The 18,203-nt window shown below is 44.2% G+C and overlaps 1 protein-coding gene across 1 annotated transcript in view; it reads right to left on the bottom strand.

Annotated features, from left to right (window-relative positions):
- Positions 1-13,846: 13,846 nt before the first annotated feature.
- The window catches only part of lrrc52 (leucine rich repeat containing 52), a 19,101-nt gene continuing 14,744 nt past the window's right edge, over positions 13,847-18,203 (bottom strand). Inside the window, exon 2 of the mRNA XM_077017195.1 lies at positions 13,847-17,478. Coding sequence (XP_076873310.1) covers positions 17,246-17,478 — 233 coding nt within the window. The 3' untranslated portion in view covers positions 13,847-17,245. The remainder of the gene's footprint in view (positions 17,479-18,203) is intronic.

Below are 18,203 nucleotides of genomic sequence, written 5' to 3'. Positions count from 1 at the left end.
GGGGGATCTGGACAAAGACATGTGACACTGGCAGTGTCTCCATAGCTACCAAAAAGCTTTTCCACACTCAGTGTTTGGGAAAAGCCTAAGTGCATTGAAGCAGCTGAATCATTAAAGCAAGCTTACATGCATATTACTCCGTTAATGGGGCATGTACACGGGTCTTTGTCGGAATGAACGCTTTTCAGATGGGAGTTATGTGGAGTTAGAGACCCTAATGTTTAAATTCTACATGCTAGCCTATAACAGGACCTTGCGGGATTCAGATAATTGCATTCCATTCTTTGACAGAGCTGCAACAAGAGCTTATCAAAGCAAGCACACGCAAAAAGTGATTGTTCCCTGAAGGCAAGAAAGCAGCAAACAGACACTCCTAGGTCCACTGATATATCCGATATCCTGACAGCCTTTTTGAGACATATTCTCTTTAAGAGATGTGGGAATCATTATTTGCATATCTTAGTCACACTAACAGCACTGCCTGTGGCCTCAAATGTCCTGAAGCATAGGTTAATGAAGTAAGACACGGGTTTACAGGTTCACGTACGTTTAAATCCACTTCAGGCGTGCTTATGCATTTCGTATGTGTGCCAACCATGCATTACAGCCAAAGCCTATGTGGGTTTTATGGGATGATTTAGTAAGGCAGGTCTAACGGTATGGAAGAGTGTCAACTGCTGCTTTCCAGTGCTTTATTCACTGGTAACTGCACAGTTAATGGCTCTGGGATATATGCTGTGATCTGATTTGCTATAGGATTACTGTGGTGTAGTGAAGCTTAAATTAAAGTGGCTTTGCCAGTCTTGAACACGGTGCTCTGTAGAATCCTGCTGAGGTCACACTTCCCACAGTCAGCAAATTCAGTTCTTCATAATGGGATACAGAGCCTGCATAATTAAATACGGTGGCACCCACGACAGGGTTAGCGCGAGAGAGAAGTGGGAGGGGCATGCAGCTTGTGACTAGTTTCAATTTGATGTTAAATTGTAAATGTTAAACTGCTGATTTGTGTGCACATGTATTTATTGAGTTGGCCATGTACCATATCTAGTATGTTGGAGTTAAAGAGTTGCTGTTCCTCACCTTGGAGTGTGTGTATTCCAGTTACCTTCCATAGCATCTGTTGTGGGAGCAGAGGTAGATGAGTCAGGGCTTCCTGGGGGATTCTGTTGGCTCTCGTAGGGGATTCAGCTTCTGGAGGGCCTGAACCCCGAGCATCAGAGAGGGTTGGTGCAACTCTGGGGACAAGGTGTGCTTCTGACTTGAAGGCACCATGTTCTTTTTTTTTTTTTGCAAGTGAAGCCACCAGCGCAAGTTGGTGGATCCCAGAAGGCCATGAACAGTGCAGACAAGCATACTTATCATCATCAATGACCACGAAACCAGAAAGCATGGGGAGGACAGCCGTAGTGAATAAAGAACAGGTTTGAGCAAGACTGGAAACGTGAACTTTGTGCGTGAACTATGGCAGCGGGTCAAGCTTAACAGAAGAGCAGAGACAGCTGGCACTCCTGAGTCATTATAGCAGCATCTTCATGGCCACACACAAAGCCTATTCACAGCACGGCAGTACGGCACTAATGCTGGTGACACAGCACTTATTCTCCTGCATCCGCACGGCCTAAAAAGGAAGTCACGAAACAGAGAGTTAAAGAGATGGCAACTGTGGGACTCACCCAGCTGTCTAACAGCCCCTGGGCAATGTCAGTTGTCCTAGTGAAGAAAAAGGACAGTAGCTGTCATTTCTGTTGGACTATCGGCAGCTCAGTGCCTGGTATTACGGCCGACTCATCACCGCTCCCACATATTGACTACACCTTAAATCAGCTTGCTGGATCTGCAGGGCAGGGGGTATTGGCAAGTGGCAGATTCCAAAGAGAAGACTAAGCATGCTATGTTATTTCCCCCCAGCCTGTGTGGGATGGTGGGGGTGGAATGATTCTTGGGGGAGGGGCTGTGTGGCATTGCCCACTGGATCAGAGAGAAAAGGGAAGAATTTTGTCCTGATATCCTAAGACAGTTGAGCTTTTGACTAAAAGCTTTTCAAATTAAAAGTTTACTTTAAAAACACACGTGGTGTTTTGTGACTCTTCTTCTCTGCTCACGCTACAATCTGTTAAATAGTTTACTGATGGCAATCGGATATTAAGGTGGAACCAGCACTGAACCAGGACTGTGGTATAATGGTCACAGTGCAATGAACCATGTTCAATTACAAAACACAAGATTTCCATAGCGCTCGTAGAGTTTATTGTGGTCCGTAACACTTCCTGCAGTCAAACAAAGAGCATCACCGCAGGCTAATTTATAATGGGATATGACCAATTTAGGTCAGTCTTGTAAGTGGCAAATTTCCCATCCCACTGGGCATCAGGGGGGGGGGCGTTTATTTCTGAGCATGGCTGTTCAGCCATCACGCCTGGCTGTGGGTTAAGAACTGACACTCATGCTGCACAGAGACAAGACTGAATGGCAAAAATAGTGAAAAGAAATGAGACATATTTGCACTTCCAGTGAAAAGCCCTATGCTTTGAACTGTGCATAATTGAAAAGTGTGCATATGAGTGTGCATATATTTTCATGCACTGTAATTCTTGTAATGTGTCTATGGGGTGAGAATTCAAAGTTTTGCCATGTTTTCACCTGCTGATAGTGGAATATTGTGTATTCATCATATTTTTGAGCTGTGCATGTCAGCTGCTTGGTGTGTGTTCTTCTGAAGAAGGACACACGTGAGATGTAGAGATGTGAGGAAGGGCAGGACTGGATAATGTTTGTCCTTACGCCTCCTGATACCCAGAACACAGTAAAGACAGTAAAGTCAAATTCCAAAATGTCACGTCTGAAATCTGAGATCTTCTCTCTCTCAAACACACATGTACATTGTTTCTGAATCAATACCTTCATGTCACGGGGGCAGGTGAGGAGTGGGGCAGAACTTGCACTGATATCTTTGATCTCAGTCAGCTTCCCTGTGTACTTGTATCTTAGCTTCTCTGTTATTGATTGGCAAACCGACACTTTTTTTTAGCACATGCCTACAGCATAAGACAATGTTCTTAACCTCTCTCTCTCTCTCTCTCTCTCTCTCTCTCTCTCTCTCTCTCTCTCTCTCTCTCTCCCTCCAGTTCTCAGTCTCCTTCCTCCTCCCTCAGTCTCCCTCCCCTCATCCAAATAGACTCTCTAGATGTAGATCTGAACACATGCAAAACTGTACAGTTCTTCCATGCATTTAAAATTCCTCAAGACCAGCAGTGTGCTATATTTGAATAAGGGAGTGTGAAAGAACAACCACTGCACAGTAAAAAAAAGTTGTTGCTGTCCAATGTGTGTGTGTGTGTGTGTGTGTGTGTGTGTGTGTGTGTGTGTGTGTGTGTGTGTGTGTGTGTGTGTGTGTGTGTGTGTGTGTGTGTGTGTGTGTGTGTGTGTGTGTGTGTGTGTGTGTAGCTAAACTGAATTTTGATAAGGGCTGTATGTAGCAATCACATGCAAAAAAATAATACAATATGCATATCTAAACCAATTATCTTCCCTTGGTGATTTATGTTGCAAGCTTCAGCTTGTACGCCTGAGTTGCTGCTACTCCCCCTCAGCCCTGAGGGCAAAACCAAGACTTTGAACAAAGATATTAAAAAGCACACACCAGTAGCCTCGACTTCAGACAAGGGCAGAGAGAGGATACAGAGGAGTAGATACAGAGACTGAGAGAGGAAGATGGGGATAGAGAAAAAAAGATGGGGATAGAGCAAAAAAGATGGGGGGGAGAGAGAGAGAGAATTTGGGTCAAGGGTCCACATGCTGCCTGCAGTTCCTCTTACTCTAGCTGCTGAATCAGCGTTCAGGGTGATTGAAGGAGAGAGAGGTAATGAGTTAAAGGAGAGAGTTTTTAACTTCTTAAACCATCACACCATCTTTAATGCCTGGGAGTGGGTGTAAAGGTACACAGACACATACACAAACACACACACACACACACACACACACACACACACACACACACACACACACACACACACACACACACACACACACACACCACAGAAAGACCGGTAGGGGAAGTCATCAAATCCTTCTCCATCAGTGCAGAATATATCTGTTCCCATCCTTATGCCCTTTTCTCCCATATCACTGTCTGAGGATTTATTATATTAGTTCTTTTTAGTCTAGTTCAAATCACTGACTGTAGTAATAATGAAGAAATCAAGATACGGCAGATGATAAATGAAACAACTATGTTACAGTTTTTCTCAGTCGATTTTGTTTGGATTTCTCACATCATGGTTTACATTGGCATCACAACTAGTGCATTTCTCAAAACAGTTAATGCAAACAGCAAAACTCAATGAAATACCTGCAAAAGCAGATACTTCACTCAAAATTCTTTGTTTTTGCCTCGAAAGCAAATATTTAGGTCAATCAATTTGTCAGTGCCATCGGAATATCTAGTCTGTGTGCCATTGCCTATGAACAAAGCAGTCAAAATACTTAGTCATGTTGTCAGTGCAACTGTAAGTCACAGTCAGTGCAGACTGGATATTCTGATGGAAACTAGCTAGGCTTTTGATTTCAAGAATGCTGCACATTCTGTGGTATATCAAATACCTGTTACACACATACAAACTTACAGAGTTACACAGTTAGAGTAACACAAATTTACACATGACTGTATGTGGGATACTGATAGCAAGAAATTGGACTGGAATCAAATTTGTACAGCAATATTGTTTGACTGTATTGTTCGCACTGCAATTTGTTGACAAAAACAAATTTGATTGAAATTCAGAAAAGACAGACAACTGACTGGAAAAACTGCAAAATTAGAAACTTATTCTACACATTCAAAACAACCTGAGCACATACAGCCTCCTCTTGTTGAGGTGTGAAAATGGAACCTCTGCCACCCATATGAGCTAGTTTTGATATCCTATATGGCAGGGGTGCCCAATATGTCGATCGCGATCTACCGGTCGATCGCAAAGGAAGTGTGGGTAGATCGCATGACATTAAAAAGTAGTGGATGAATGACAGGCTATCGTTCATCTGCACCCCGGAGCAACATTTGACACATACATTTGTTTTGCATTATTATAGTAGATAGATCATTTTGACTTGGTCATTTTATAAGTAGCTCGCAAGCTGAAAAGTTGTGGGCACCCCTGTTATATGGTATAAGAATGCAAAAATGCAAAACAAAAAATTGAATAACGTCAGAATGTCAGTGTGCAGCATTACAGCAGAGCGCAAATTTCTGAATTACATACATGTTTTCTCTATGAAATGTTTGAACGATTGAAGACACAGTTATTCTTTGAATATTCAACTGCACCCAGCGACCAGCTTCAGCCATTGTGAGACCATGATTTACATGTAAAACAGGGTCCACAATTGTTGCCCTTATTTCACTGTTTTGCATTTCTCATTGGTTTAGTCAAATTGCAAATATCTTAGTACATGTCTCAAATATCCCAGTGCATCTTTGCAAATGATTTACTACAAGTAGCCTACAGTTAGCACAGCTAGCCTTATAAGAGCATTATACCCCGAATACCACATACCAACCTCTTAAAACATTTGGTAAATTCATGACTATAATTGAACATCTGAAACTAGAACCTTACTAATGTAAATGTGCCATAGTTTGTCAATTGTGATTGTTTTACCACAATTGAAATTTGTCCTCTGCTTTTTACCCATCTGTGCAGTTAGAACACACACATACACTAGTGATTACTAGGGGGCTGTGGTGCACACATGCCCAGAGCGGTGGGCAGCCCTAGCCCAACGCCCGGGGAGTAGTTGGGGTTAGGTGCCTTGCTCAAGGGCACCTCAGTCATGGCCTCAGGTCTGGGAATCAAACCCACAACCCTCTGGCCACAAGCCCAGTTCCCTACTACCAGGCCATGACTGCCCCCCAGAAGGAGGAGGTTCCCACATCTCAGATAACCAATCAGATAGATACTTGACAGGTGCTGTCCATGCTTGTGAATGCTATCAGTCATGTAGGCCTGTACATAGAGAGCTTGACTAGGACCAATACAATTTCTGAACATGGAGGCAACTAGCCCAACACAAGCAAAAGGCAACTTCCTGCTCGAGGAAGAGGTGGAAGAAGACGAGGAAGAGGTGGAGTGAGGGTACGTGGTGAGGGTACAATGGCAGAGGCAGGTCAACGAGTTCAACCCAAAGTGCCTCGATCTACCGTCTCCTCCATCATTATTGGCCAATGGGCCACAGTGGATGTCCCAGGCCAGCGAGGGGGCAATCTGACTATGTGTGCTGCCATTTCTGAGAACGGTGTGGCCACCCACATCCCCAATCTTAGCCCATACAATACAGAGAAGCTCCTCTTTTTCCTGGATCGCCTTTACATCTATTTGATCCCTGAAAATGAGATGTATGTATGGGACAATGTGAATTTCCACCATAGCCACCTCATCAGGGCTTGGTTTGCTACCCATCCAAGAATGCTTATGGAATTCCTACCCCCTTACTCTCCTTTCCTCAATCCCATTGAAGAGTTTTTTCCACTTGGAGATGGAGAGTTGTATGACCATCATGCTCAAGACTAGAGATCAGTGACTAGTGAAGTGAAACCCCACCCCCACTTTATTTACAGGACTATTTTATTTGATTGTATTACAGATTGGACATTATGTTTACATTTCATTTTTACACTACAGTATTGTAAACAAGTAATTTTTTGTGTGAATAAAAATGGTTTCACCTTCTTTGTTATTAGTTTCATGTGTGATTAACCTTTGTAAAATCCATTTTTCAGTTTTATACACCATTGTATTCTGTTAGTTAGTCCTTTGCCATAGTGACAAAACATCTAACCACTTTGACTTGAAGTGCTCACACAATGCCAAACGGACAATACATTTTGGTAGCACTGACTATTCATACAAGAAGGGAATTGAGTTTTGACACATGGGTGAACTGTTTTGGAAAGGATATGGGCTTCTGAAGGCAAACCATGGTGTTGTGCTGAACCATCCAGGTTATTTTGATAAAAGCACCAAATGCGTGAGGATGTCCAGTCTGTTTCGAGAAATGGGCCAAAGCATTTGCATGCCAATCTTTACTAATGTTGTGGCACTGACTCTTTAAATGAAATTAAATGAAAGGAATTTAGCATTGAAGCATAAGTGAACAGTTTTGGGACAGATATATGCTTTTGCAAGTCAGCTATTTTGTTGTGCCAAATTATCTTAGAGTTTGGAAAATGTAATATTGGTTTCAAGAAATTAGCCAAACCAATCGAGAAAAACTAAAATGTGCAATTCATGAATGAAATATGGAATGAATAATTATTACATTTGATGATTAAATTAAAAGGCACTGTTAGTGTGATGTAATGGATTTCTGACCAATATCTTCCATTAGCTTCCAGAATCATGTCAGGTTGCATGTTTACGACATGGAAAGTACATAAGCATGTACCACAGTGCCGTCTGTATATTAACACTGAAGTGTACATCAAAGTCTTTTTGTCAAATACTATGGTTACTGTTTTGAAAATAAGCTAAATCTGTTGGGTTTAAAATTAAAACCAAATTTTAGAGGGCAGATCCCATGTATGGGGCAGATCCAATAGGTATGTTATGGAATGTTTGCCTACCTTCATGTCTTAGTGAATGTAAACATTGAAACATGTCGGATATCTGAGTGATCTGTTGGATATCTGAGTGATCTACTGGATATGTGTGCATTGCAGTTTTGTGCTTGTCTTTTCACTGCAGGGAACAGTGACGTGCGAGAGGACTGTGCATTAAATTCTAATTTCAGGCCATCAGTTCAAATCTGTGGTTGAAGCTACAAGCCCCTCCCATATGCCCTCTAAAAACTCACTGACTAATATGGGTTATGCTGAAGTGTGCATACAGCATTACACACACTGCGTACTTTGTGTGTGTGTGTGTGTGTGTGTGTGTGTGTGTGTGTGTGTGTGTGTGTGTGTGTCTGTGTGCGTTCATGCAGTTATATATAGAATGTAATTGTTAAATGATAATGACACAAATTCTCACTCCTTACTCTCCCAGGGCTGTTTTATTCTCTTTCTCTCTCCCTCCCTCTCTCTCTCTTTCCCTCTCCCTCTCTCTCCTACACACACACGTATATACGCCACTAGATATGCACAGACATAAATGCACTCCAAAGAGGTAAATGCCTTCCGTTTGTTCAAGATGTCAGCCTGCCAACAATAATCATGTGCCAACATTATAGTGCCTGCTGTGTATTATCTGGGGCCATGGCTCCCAGCTCCAACACTGAATCAGGGTTCCCGGTGTAAAAACATGACCTGTCCTGATCATCCATTATTTCCTATGACCACAAATCTCACGATCACAAAATCCCTTCTTAAAAGAGAATTACATAGAGAATCCTCAATATTCTAAAAGTAATATTTGAGGATAATCAATCATTATGAGATCATAATTGGAAGAATTAAACACACTTCATCCAGGACAGCAACCAAGAAACCAAGGAGATGGATAATATCTGATGACTTACAACAAAGAAGATATTTCTTAAATCAGAGTTCCACTTTTCAGCAAAGGTTTGGTAAATTCTATTAAACTGCCTCTGTAGTCAAGGTTTCATTATCTCTATCGAAAATGCTTTTTCAAATGCACTTAGGCACATAATTTTAGTCAATGGTAATAAACATGGCAGCAATGTTTATTTTTGGACAGAATGAGAAAGATATCACAGCAAAATTCCCATTATTAAAAGAGAGAATGAGGGAGAGAGTGGGTTTAACAGATCATTCACTTCATTAACAGAGCAGCCATGCACATACAAAAAAGAGAGATGCATATCTCCTGGCTTCATATCTCTCTCCTTCTCCCCCGTCCTCTCCATCCCTTGGGGGTGGTTAAGTTGGGAAATAGAGGAGATTAAGGCAGGGAATTCTTGCCTGAGACATCCAAATCAGGAAAAGGTGTCGGCAAAGGCTGACCTGCGAAGGAAATATCCCAGATGAAGTCAGCAGCACCCAGTTGAGCTGTAATGAGCCTCGTCCTCTCCGGGGAGCTGCTTCCCTATTAATGAACACAGGCGTCTCTAAAAAGAACCTGGCTCAGAGGAGAGAGGGCCAGAGGGCCAGAGTGCAGATCCTGGGTGCTCTCTTGCGGGTTGAGGATATTGCATCACTGGCATCGCCCCCCTGCCCCCATGAGACGGAGGTAGGAGTTAAGGCAGGGTAAAAGTGGAGTGATGGCAGCGTTAAGGTCATGGTGACCTGGAAGCAGGAATCTCTGGGTTTGAGTGTCTTGCTGCCTTTTCTGCTTTCTTATATACACATTTCATTTCTGGAGTTGCCCATTGTTTTCCCCCATCACCCTGCTCCTCCCTCTCACTGGGGCGCTTCTCCTGTGATACTGGCATTTAAAATAACACTTTGAGCCACCCGACTGATCCAGACTCATCCAAACACAGCCAGACTGACCCAGACCAACCAAGACCGATCCAGACTCATCCAGAGTTCCTTGAGCTACAGGAGCTGCCTGCTGTGTAATGTTTACAGCTGAACTCAATCTTTTATTGACCACATCACTGTTTGTGTGTGTGTGTGTGTTTGTGTGTGTGTGTGTGTGTGTGTGTGTTTGCATCAGTGTGTGGGTTTGATGTTTGTGTTTTTATCTCCTCCCTGCCAGGTTCCTGATGCCCCATGGCTACAATTTCCCACATAACTTTCAGCTACTTTAAGCCACACACACACACACACACACACACACACACACACACACACACACACACACACACACACACACACACACACACACACAACCCAGATGTGGTCAAAGATTTCCCTGTGCGCACACACACACACAAACCACAGCCTTCCGTTAAGTGAGAGTAAGAATGTTCATGGATAAGGATGAATGAAAGTCAAATCAAGTATGTAGCATATTTGTGTGGGCGCATAAGCAAAGTAAAATGTGTGTGTGTGTGTGTGTGTGTGTGTGTGTGTGTGTGTGTGTGTGTGTGTGAGTATACCATCCTCTTCTCAGACTTACGATGAATGTCTGATGATATGCACACATTACCTAGCATAGGTATGTGTGTGTGTGTGTGTGCGTGTCATTAATGCGTAAAACATCACTTAGGATTAAACATACATCACAAACCTCAGTCGGGCCATTCAGTGATGTCACATTCACCAGGTTCTGATACCTATGCCATCACGACACACTGTTTTCAAAAGTAGTGTTCTTTCTTCTAGATTATCTGAATTGCTGCCATTACAGCAATCCAACACATTTATTTTTACATTTGTTTTAACAGATTTTTTTTTTACCCTTAAAACAGAATGAAGTTATTGGTTTTATGCTGGTATTGTATGCCTTGTATTGTATTGTATACTGTATTGTATGGTACGGCAATATAAACACAGGACACCACTTCCACTCCGACAACCTTTATTGCTGAGACTAAGTATAAAGTTGGCAGGCTTCAGTGCAGAATGCATGGGCAAGTGAGCAGCACACATACACACACGCACGCACACACTCAGTTTTGCTGAGTTTACACACTCGCGTGCACACACACTCATTGGTTCTACCACTCCCTCGCTTTCACGGCCAAGCCCCTCTGTGCAGTGCCCCCTAGTGGCCAACGTTCCTGCTGCTCTCAAAGATGACAAAGGTGAGCATCCAGATCAGAGTAAGAAAAGCACAACAGAAAACAAACAAACAAACAAACAAACCCTAATTGCATAAACATTATGATTCATAGTAAAATATATATGGTACTTAATATAAGTTACTGTGTTTTCAAATAGGTAGAGCTTCATATACAGAAATGAAGCTCGAGACATTGAGACATCGAGACATTGAGCCATTGAGCCATTGAGCCATTGAGACATCGAGACATTGAGCCATTGAGGAGAATCTTGCTTGTGCTCGCTGGGATGCCGGCATTTGTGACGTGGGTGTCCACTTCCCGTTCACTCCTTCAGACGAGGGGGAGTTTCCAGTGTAACAGAACTGGTCCCAGTGCCTGTGGGCCAGCGTTCGTGCTGGTTCAGAATGAATCCTCCCTTTCTCCAGCCTTTGTGGTGCTGGGGATGCATTCAAGGTGACACAATGTTTGAGGTGTGATGGGAGTCATGAAGCATGTGCCCCACCCTGGGGACTGACTACCATCAGGAGAACCACTACCATCTGAGAGATACATCTGAATAGATATGTGTAGATACGTGTGTGTGTGTTTGTGTGTGTTTAAAACCTCTATGATTTTAATTGTGTTTAATGACATGTGAAACAATGGATTTGAGGTTAATTGTCTTAACCTGCTAACAGAACTTTAGGCGTGAAATAGACGTATGAAAACCAGCTTGCACACATACGATGCCTTAGAGAACCCAGTCCGAAGTGTCAAAAGCACAAACGCGCACATATACTCACACATTTGACCTACAGTCTGAATCAAATGACCAAAAACACATTTTCTGACCTGCGCTGTACATCATCACTGTCGCCAGCATTCTGACAGACTCCCTGCTAAAGAACACAGTATCTAAAATACTGTTATCACCTGATATCATTGTACCTACACACAGAAACCAAGCAGTAAAAATCAATAAAAGGACATTTATATTTCTGTGTGTGTGTGTGTGTGTGTGTGTGTGTGTGTGTGTGTGTGTGTGTGTGTGTGTGTGTGTGTGTGTGTGTGTGTGTGTGTGTGTGTGTGTTTTAAGACTCTATATGACCAGTGTACTATTACAGGATGGGGTCTATAAATAGGTCAGGGGCCCCCTTGGGCCCCTGTGTGATTCTGTGAGTCACCCCTTACATAAAGAGCAGACAGCTGTCTCAGAGATGCACACAAAATCCCTACTGAACATGTAGCAGCCGACATATAGCATCACACACACATAGATGCAAACACACACTCACACACACACACACAATACAGAAGGCTAGAACTTCTCAACAGAACTAATCTTCACTCACTAGCTCACTAAAATGGGAACTAATTGGTTATGGCATTATAAAAATGACTGGGAGACAAGAACACATTTTCCTACACATGATGGTATGTGTGTGCGCACAAGTTAAGATGCTGCAAAACGATGATCTGTTAAAGTGACACATTTTTAAACATATGCACAATACATTGTAGTTCCACATTATGAGTGACGCGCTACACAGTCATGTCACGTTCCATCTTTGTGAACCTGCTCTAGTGCATATCTGATGTAGTGCATACCCAGTCTCAGTGTTACGGCCTGACTGACCCAGGTGTCAGACATCTTTGTGTGGGTGGACAATGATCAATACTATTACTAATCAATACGACTACGTTCTCCCTTATCTCTGGATGCTAGTGTGAGTGTGCAGCTCTGGGTCTGAACCAGCTGCTGTGGGAGTAGGTATGTAGCTCTGGGTGAGAGGGCACTCTGCATTTGTGATTTTGGCATGACAGAGTCTCTCCGTTTCAGACGTCCCAGACTCCCTCTTACTGCATTTTGAATGCAAGCAGAGAGAGAGAGAGAGAGAGAGAGAGAGAGAGAGCACTAGGGGAAAAGAGAGAGTGGGAGAGAATAAGAGGGGTGGAGAGGGTTGAGGAAGAGAGAGGTGGGGTAGAGGGGGGAAAGAGAGGGAAACAGAGAGACAGAGGAAGAGAGGGTGGAAGAGGAATCAGTCATAGTTTTCCCTTTGTAACAGTGAAGGAATGGAGTGGTGTTCTTCAGCTAGGTGGCTGGCTGTGTGTGTGTGTGTGTGTGTGTGTGTGTGTGTGTGTGTGTGTGTGTGTGTGTGTGTGTGTGTGTGTGTGTGTGTGTGTGTGTGTGTGTGTATTTAACAGCTTCCTCTAAGGGCTTCAGCTTCCTGCATTTAAGCTACTGTCTCCCTACATTCCCCACTCCTCCACTGCCACTCCACCTCCTCTGTATCAGCACCATGCCAGCAGTTCTGGAGTAAGTGTGTGTGTGTGTGTGTGTGTGTGTGTGTGTGTGTGTGTGTGTGTGTGTGTGTGTGTGTGTGTGTGTGTGCTCACACAGGAGTGGATGATCCAACTACCATAAGCATTCTTGTGTTCCCCCACGCACCTTGTGGCACCGTGTCCAGCAGGGCTTAGATCACTCTACAGAGACACCTCAGTTTCTCACTGCCAGCTGTCCTAAAATCACAAAATCCAATAACCTAGTTACTCAGGCATATATCTGGCAGACCGGCTACACTGAATGGGAGGAACTGAACTATTACCAAATTAACTCCCCCCTCATTTCACAGCCACTTTAGCCAGGTGCAAAACACAATAATGTTTCCCGAACCCCAGAGCAATCAACAGATTCTTTTCATGGGCCCAAAGAAAGTTCTGGAACCATGATGTAACGAGGACTCGAGGACGAGCGTTGGAGGACACCCTGGATTTATGAGCACAGAACTGCTGTTCTATACTACCGAGAAAGTCTGGGCAGGCAGGCTCTATCGGCAGCAACTGTGCTAGGCTCTCCAAACAACTTCTGGTACGTTTAATAGCTCCTGCGCGGTAAAAGGCCATAACACCGGATCAGCTTTCGTCACTAAACTGTGGGTTTAGGTGCAGTGCAGCATTGCAGAACTGCCTTTTACAACAGGTTCTCTTGAACCAATTCTCACAAAATGTGTCAGAAAAGTATGAGACATAAATAGGCACCAATGGGCCCAGGATGTGCAAGAAGGATCGGATGGACATCCACACAGCGGCCATGCAGTGAGCGTTTAGTCTTACAGTCTTCTGCAACATGAGCCCTGACTACAGAGCCCACAGCTTAGGAGGAAGACTGCCAACCACTGTGATTTAGCCCCTCTGTTTTCTCCCCCTCACTGAAAATGAGTGTGTGTGTGTGTATGTGTGTGTGTGTGTGTGTGTGTGTGTGTGTGTGTGTGTGTGTGTGTGTGTGTGTGTGTGTGTGTGTGTGAGAGAGAGAGAGAAAAGATTATAGAGCGATGCAGAGTAAGAGTTAGAGAGAGAGAGAGATTGAGGGAGAAAGAGTAAGAGAAAAAGGGATGCTTTTATGGCTGCTGTTATGTTGTTCCCCTTGCACACAGCATGACTGCAGAAAGACGAAAGCGAGGGCGGAGTCAGAGTAAGGGAAAGACCTGGAGAGGATGAGAAGCATCATTAGAGACACGCCCACCTCAACCTCCCGGGGCTTCAGTAACTCTCACACTGCTCATTTGTGTCCAGCTGGACTTTAATGAACACTGTAGATCTTAATGAAGCCCCTAGTATATTATTTTGCCATGCAAGAGAAGAGAAGAGAAGAGAGGAGAAGAAAAGAGAAGAGAAGAGAAGAGAAGAGAGGAGAAGAAAAGAGAAGAGAAGAGAAGAGAGGAGAAGGGAAGAGAAGAGAAGAGAAGGGAAGAGAAGAGAAGAAAAGAGAAGAGAAGAGAAGAGAGGAGAAGAAAAGAGAAGAGAAGAGAAGAGAAGAGAAGGGAAGAGAAGAGAAGAGAAGGGAAGAGAAGAGAAGAGAAGAGAAGGGAAGAGAAGAGAAGAGAGGAGAAGAAAAGAGAAGAGAAGAGAACAGCACAGGACGAACACGTTGCTGCAGACAAAAAATCGATCCTGCATATCTCCAGCTATACTGCACTGCAACCCACAGCTGAACCAACAGGGTGTATAATTACACCCAGGACTCCTCCAATAGTTCAAAAAATCCCTCAAACACTACTGGGACACAGGGCCACACACTCCTCCACAGCCGACTGAAATACAATTTCACCAAAAGCTGATTAGCAGAAGTTTTAGCTCTGAGGTGTTTGAGACACAGACGTTTGTCCTGATAGGTACAATGTGCAGGGGAGGCTACAGCTATCAGCTGACATGAGAAGTTGGTGTGAAGTAAAACTCACTTTATTTCTTCAGTATTCACAGGTTTAGCATTGCTGGTCTGCCCTTAAACACATATACAGCTGGATGTATTGACCTCTACCCTACTCTGTGCTCTGTTTACAACAAGACACTTTAGCTTAAGCCAAACAGTGGCGATACTGCCTGTACGTTAGTTATCTCACATATTCAGGTGTGTGTGCATGTGTGCATGTGTGTGTGTGTGTGTGTGTGTGTGTGTGTGTGTGTGTGTGAGCACCTGTATTCCAAAGGCAGATTCCTCTGCTACAGGCCACCCTTCCTGCATTGTTATCTGTGGTGATTTAGCTCATCACACACAAGCTCACACGCTCCGCTATAGGTATAAAGCCTTTGGCTAATGTATAGAAGTTAATTGTTCTGGAAGATGTGTAGACCACAGTGAACTACTGTAGTGTTATTTAACTGCACCGGGCTAGCAGATGACACAAGATGTCCTCTCCTCTATCTGCCGGACAATTGCACATTAATATTTATAGAGGAGTAGAACACTAACTGTCCTAACCCCTCCCACTGTCTGCTCTCCAAAGGGCAATGACACTGACATGGATGCTTGCTTTTAAAGGTCATAGTAGACAGTGACGTCTCTCTCTCTCTCACACACACACACACAGACACACACACACGCATGCACATTCACATAGGGAAACATACCGTTACACACACACGGACATATCTATACAATTTTGCCACACGATGCCTACAAGGCTGACATCTAGACGTGGTGCCTCGTGTGCTGTGCGTGCGCTATGCACCTCTTAGCATTGTTTAAGAACATGTGAATCCTCTGTTCACTAAACCATAGCATGCACATACACACAGGCCATCATCGTGAGCACACACCCGTGAAACAGCTGTGATCTTTTTCCCCCTTTAACACTAATGCAGCGTCTGTCCTAGCAGGGGTTAACACTGCTAAGCGTGCTCCAAACCCCAACACTGTTGACATGACGACACCCCTGGGTCACCTGAAACATGAAACCTCCCCAGTGAGTGATAGAGGAGGGAGGTGAAGAGAAGGAGAGAAAAGGGGAGAGACAGAGAGAAAGAGAAAAGGGGGGAGATGGAGGGACAACACTGAATCAGTGACAGAACAAATGAAGGACTATCCGCACTGAGGGGTATGAGTTGAAAAGACTTACATTTCCCTCATCACACACACACACACACACACACACACACACACACACACACACACACACACACACACACACACACACACACATACACACACACACACACACACACACAGAGATGCACATAAACTATTGCTCTCAGTTCCACCTGTGCAGGTGTGCTATATTGCTGGACGTGTTACGTTGTGTGTGTAAGGCTTATGGGTACAGTGCATACAGGCTCACTGAGATCCGGTGTATCCTGACTGATCCACTTGATCAATCAGTCAATCAATCAATCAATCAATCACCCCCCACCCTACCCCATCACAAAGCAAAGCCACAGCAACAGATGGTTCAGTACACTCCTCCTTCTCCACCTTCATCCGGATTCCTGCGTAGGTTGTTCATAGCAATTCTCTTTCCCCTCCCTCTGTCTGGAGCCCTGACAGAGGCATATGCCATCACAGAGACCTGTCAGCCTGAGACGTCCCTTCAAATCACTCTCGTGTGTGTGTGTGTGTGTGTGTGTGTGTGTGTGTGTGTGTGTGTGTGTGTGTGTGTGTGTGTGTGTGTGTGTGTGTGTGTGTGTGTGCGTGCGTGCGTGCGTGTGTGCGTGCGTGCGTGTGTGTGTGCGTGCACGAGACAGAGAGAGACACAGCTTGTGTGAGTGTGTGTTTATGAGAGCATCATTAATTAGTGATTGACTCAACTCAGTTTCGAGATGTGGAAAGGGTGGAGACCTCTCTGTCTGTAATTCTGTCTTTGTAATTATCTGTCTCTCTTTACCTGTCTGTCTTTCCATGTGTCTGTCTGTCTCTTGCCCTTGTTCACCCTTGACACCCTGCCTGGGTTGTAGCCTACAGTTACTAAGCTATGTGCTCCATACACCCCATAATAATACTTGGTAATTAATTCAGTCCCTGGGAAAAGGAATGACCAGTCATCAAAATATTTATCTCTACTCTATCTCTGTTGTACTCTCTTTCATACTCTTTCTGAATCATGAACCATTGAACAGACACATCTTTAAGGTGCACTTTATCATAAAAACTCCAAACCCCAGCATACTTTGTGCATGGGTTACTACGCTATAACCACCGCACCCCTCCCCACCCCTCCTTTGTCTTCCCAGTGTGAGTCATTGGACTGGGGAGGGTGCATTGGTTTCAGTCACCAAAGTTGTCCCTATCCCCCCCACCCCCAAGACAGACTTGGGTCCCCGTTGCCATGGTTACTCCCTCCGCCCAGGACGGCAGCAGGGCGTCTCAGTTGTCCTCCTCGGTGCTCTTTTTGTAGTGCTCACAGAGCACCATGAACACACCCATCACCCACGCGGCGATGGTGCCGGCCGAGAAGATGACGAAGCCCACCACGGTGAAGAACAGGTAGTCCCAGTAGTCCAGCCCCTGGTGGCAGTCAGCGCGAAGCTGCTTGCCCAGCTCGGCTAGACGCCGCCCCTGCATCTCGTCTGGGCTGTGACACACCGTCTGACCCTCGTCTGGGCAGGAGGAGGGAATTGTGGGAAGGGGTAGGAGAAAGAACAGAGCAATGTATCTTTAATTCAACTGGTTAGATTCTTCTTTTGCCCACCACCACGCCCCTCTGTGGAGGACCCGTAGAACTTTGAGAGTGACACATTTCATGAACTACAGGTGTGCATGTACATGAGAAAGTCCATGTAAAAATAAAACAACAAAAAAGAACCAGCCACAAAAAAGATAACAGAGGCAGAAATAATTTAAATTTACACTTAAACTATAATACTTTTAAACTATGTATATTATTGTCTGATGTGTGTGCATGTGCGTGTTTGTAAGAGGATGTGTGTGTTTCTTTGATTGATCATAAGGTCTTGATATGGATTGTGCCAGTCCCACTTTAATGAAACTGCCCACACTACTGATCTGACTGGTCATGAAAGGTTTACATGCACCAGTTCAGCTTAGTGACTGTACTTATTCTATATCGTTGTTATTGCTAATTTCTAAACAAACCACAGTGTATGCTCTGGTATGCACACACACACACACACACACACACACACACACACACACACACACACACACACACACACACACACACACACACATACACAAAGCCCTCTGGCCCTGCCACACAGGAAAATACAGGTCAGAGACCATCATACACTTCAAAGCCTGTGAGCTCTACAGATCACTGTGACAGAAAGATCAGTGTCCCCCACACACACAAAGACTCCAGCTT

Source organism: Brachyhypopomus gauderio, chromosome 9, assembly GCF_052324685.1.
Source record: "Brachyhypopomus gauderio isolate BG-103 chromosome 9, BGAUD_0.2, whole genome shotgun sequence".
Classification (NCBI taxonomy): domain Eukaryota; kingdom Metazoa; phylum Chordata; class Actinopteri; order Gymnotiformes; family Hypopomidae; genus Brachyhypopomus; species Brachyhypopomus gauderio.
This window is presented reverse-complemented; position numbering and strand designations above follow the sequence as displayed.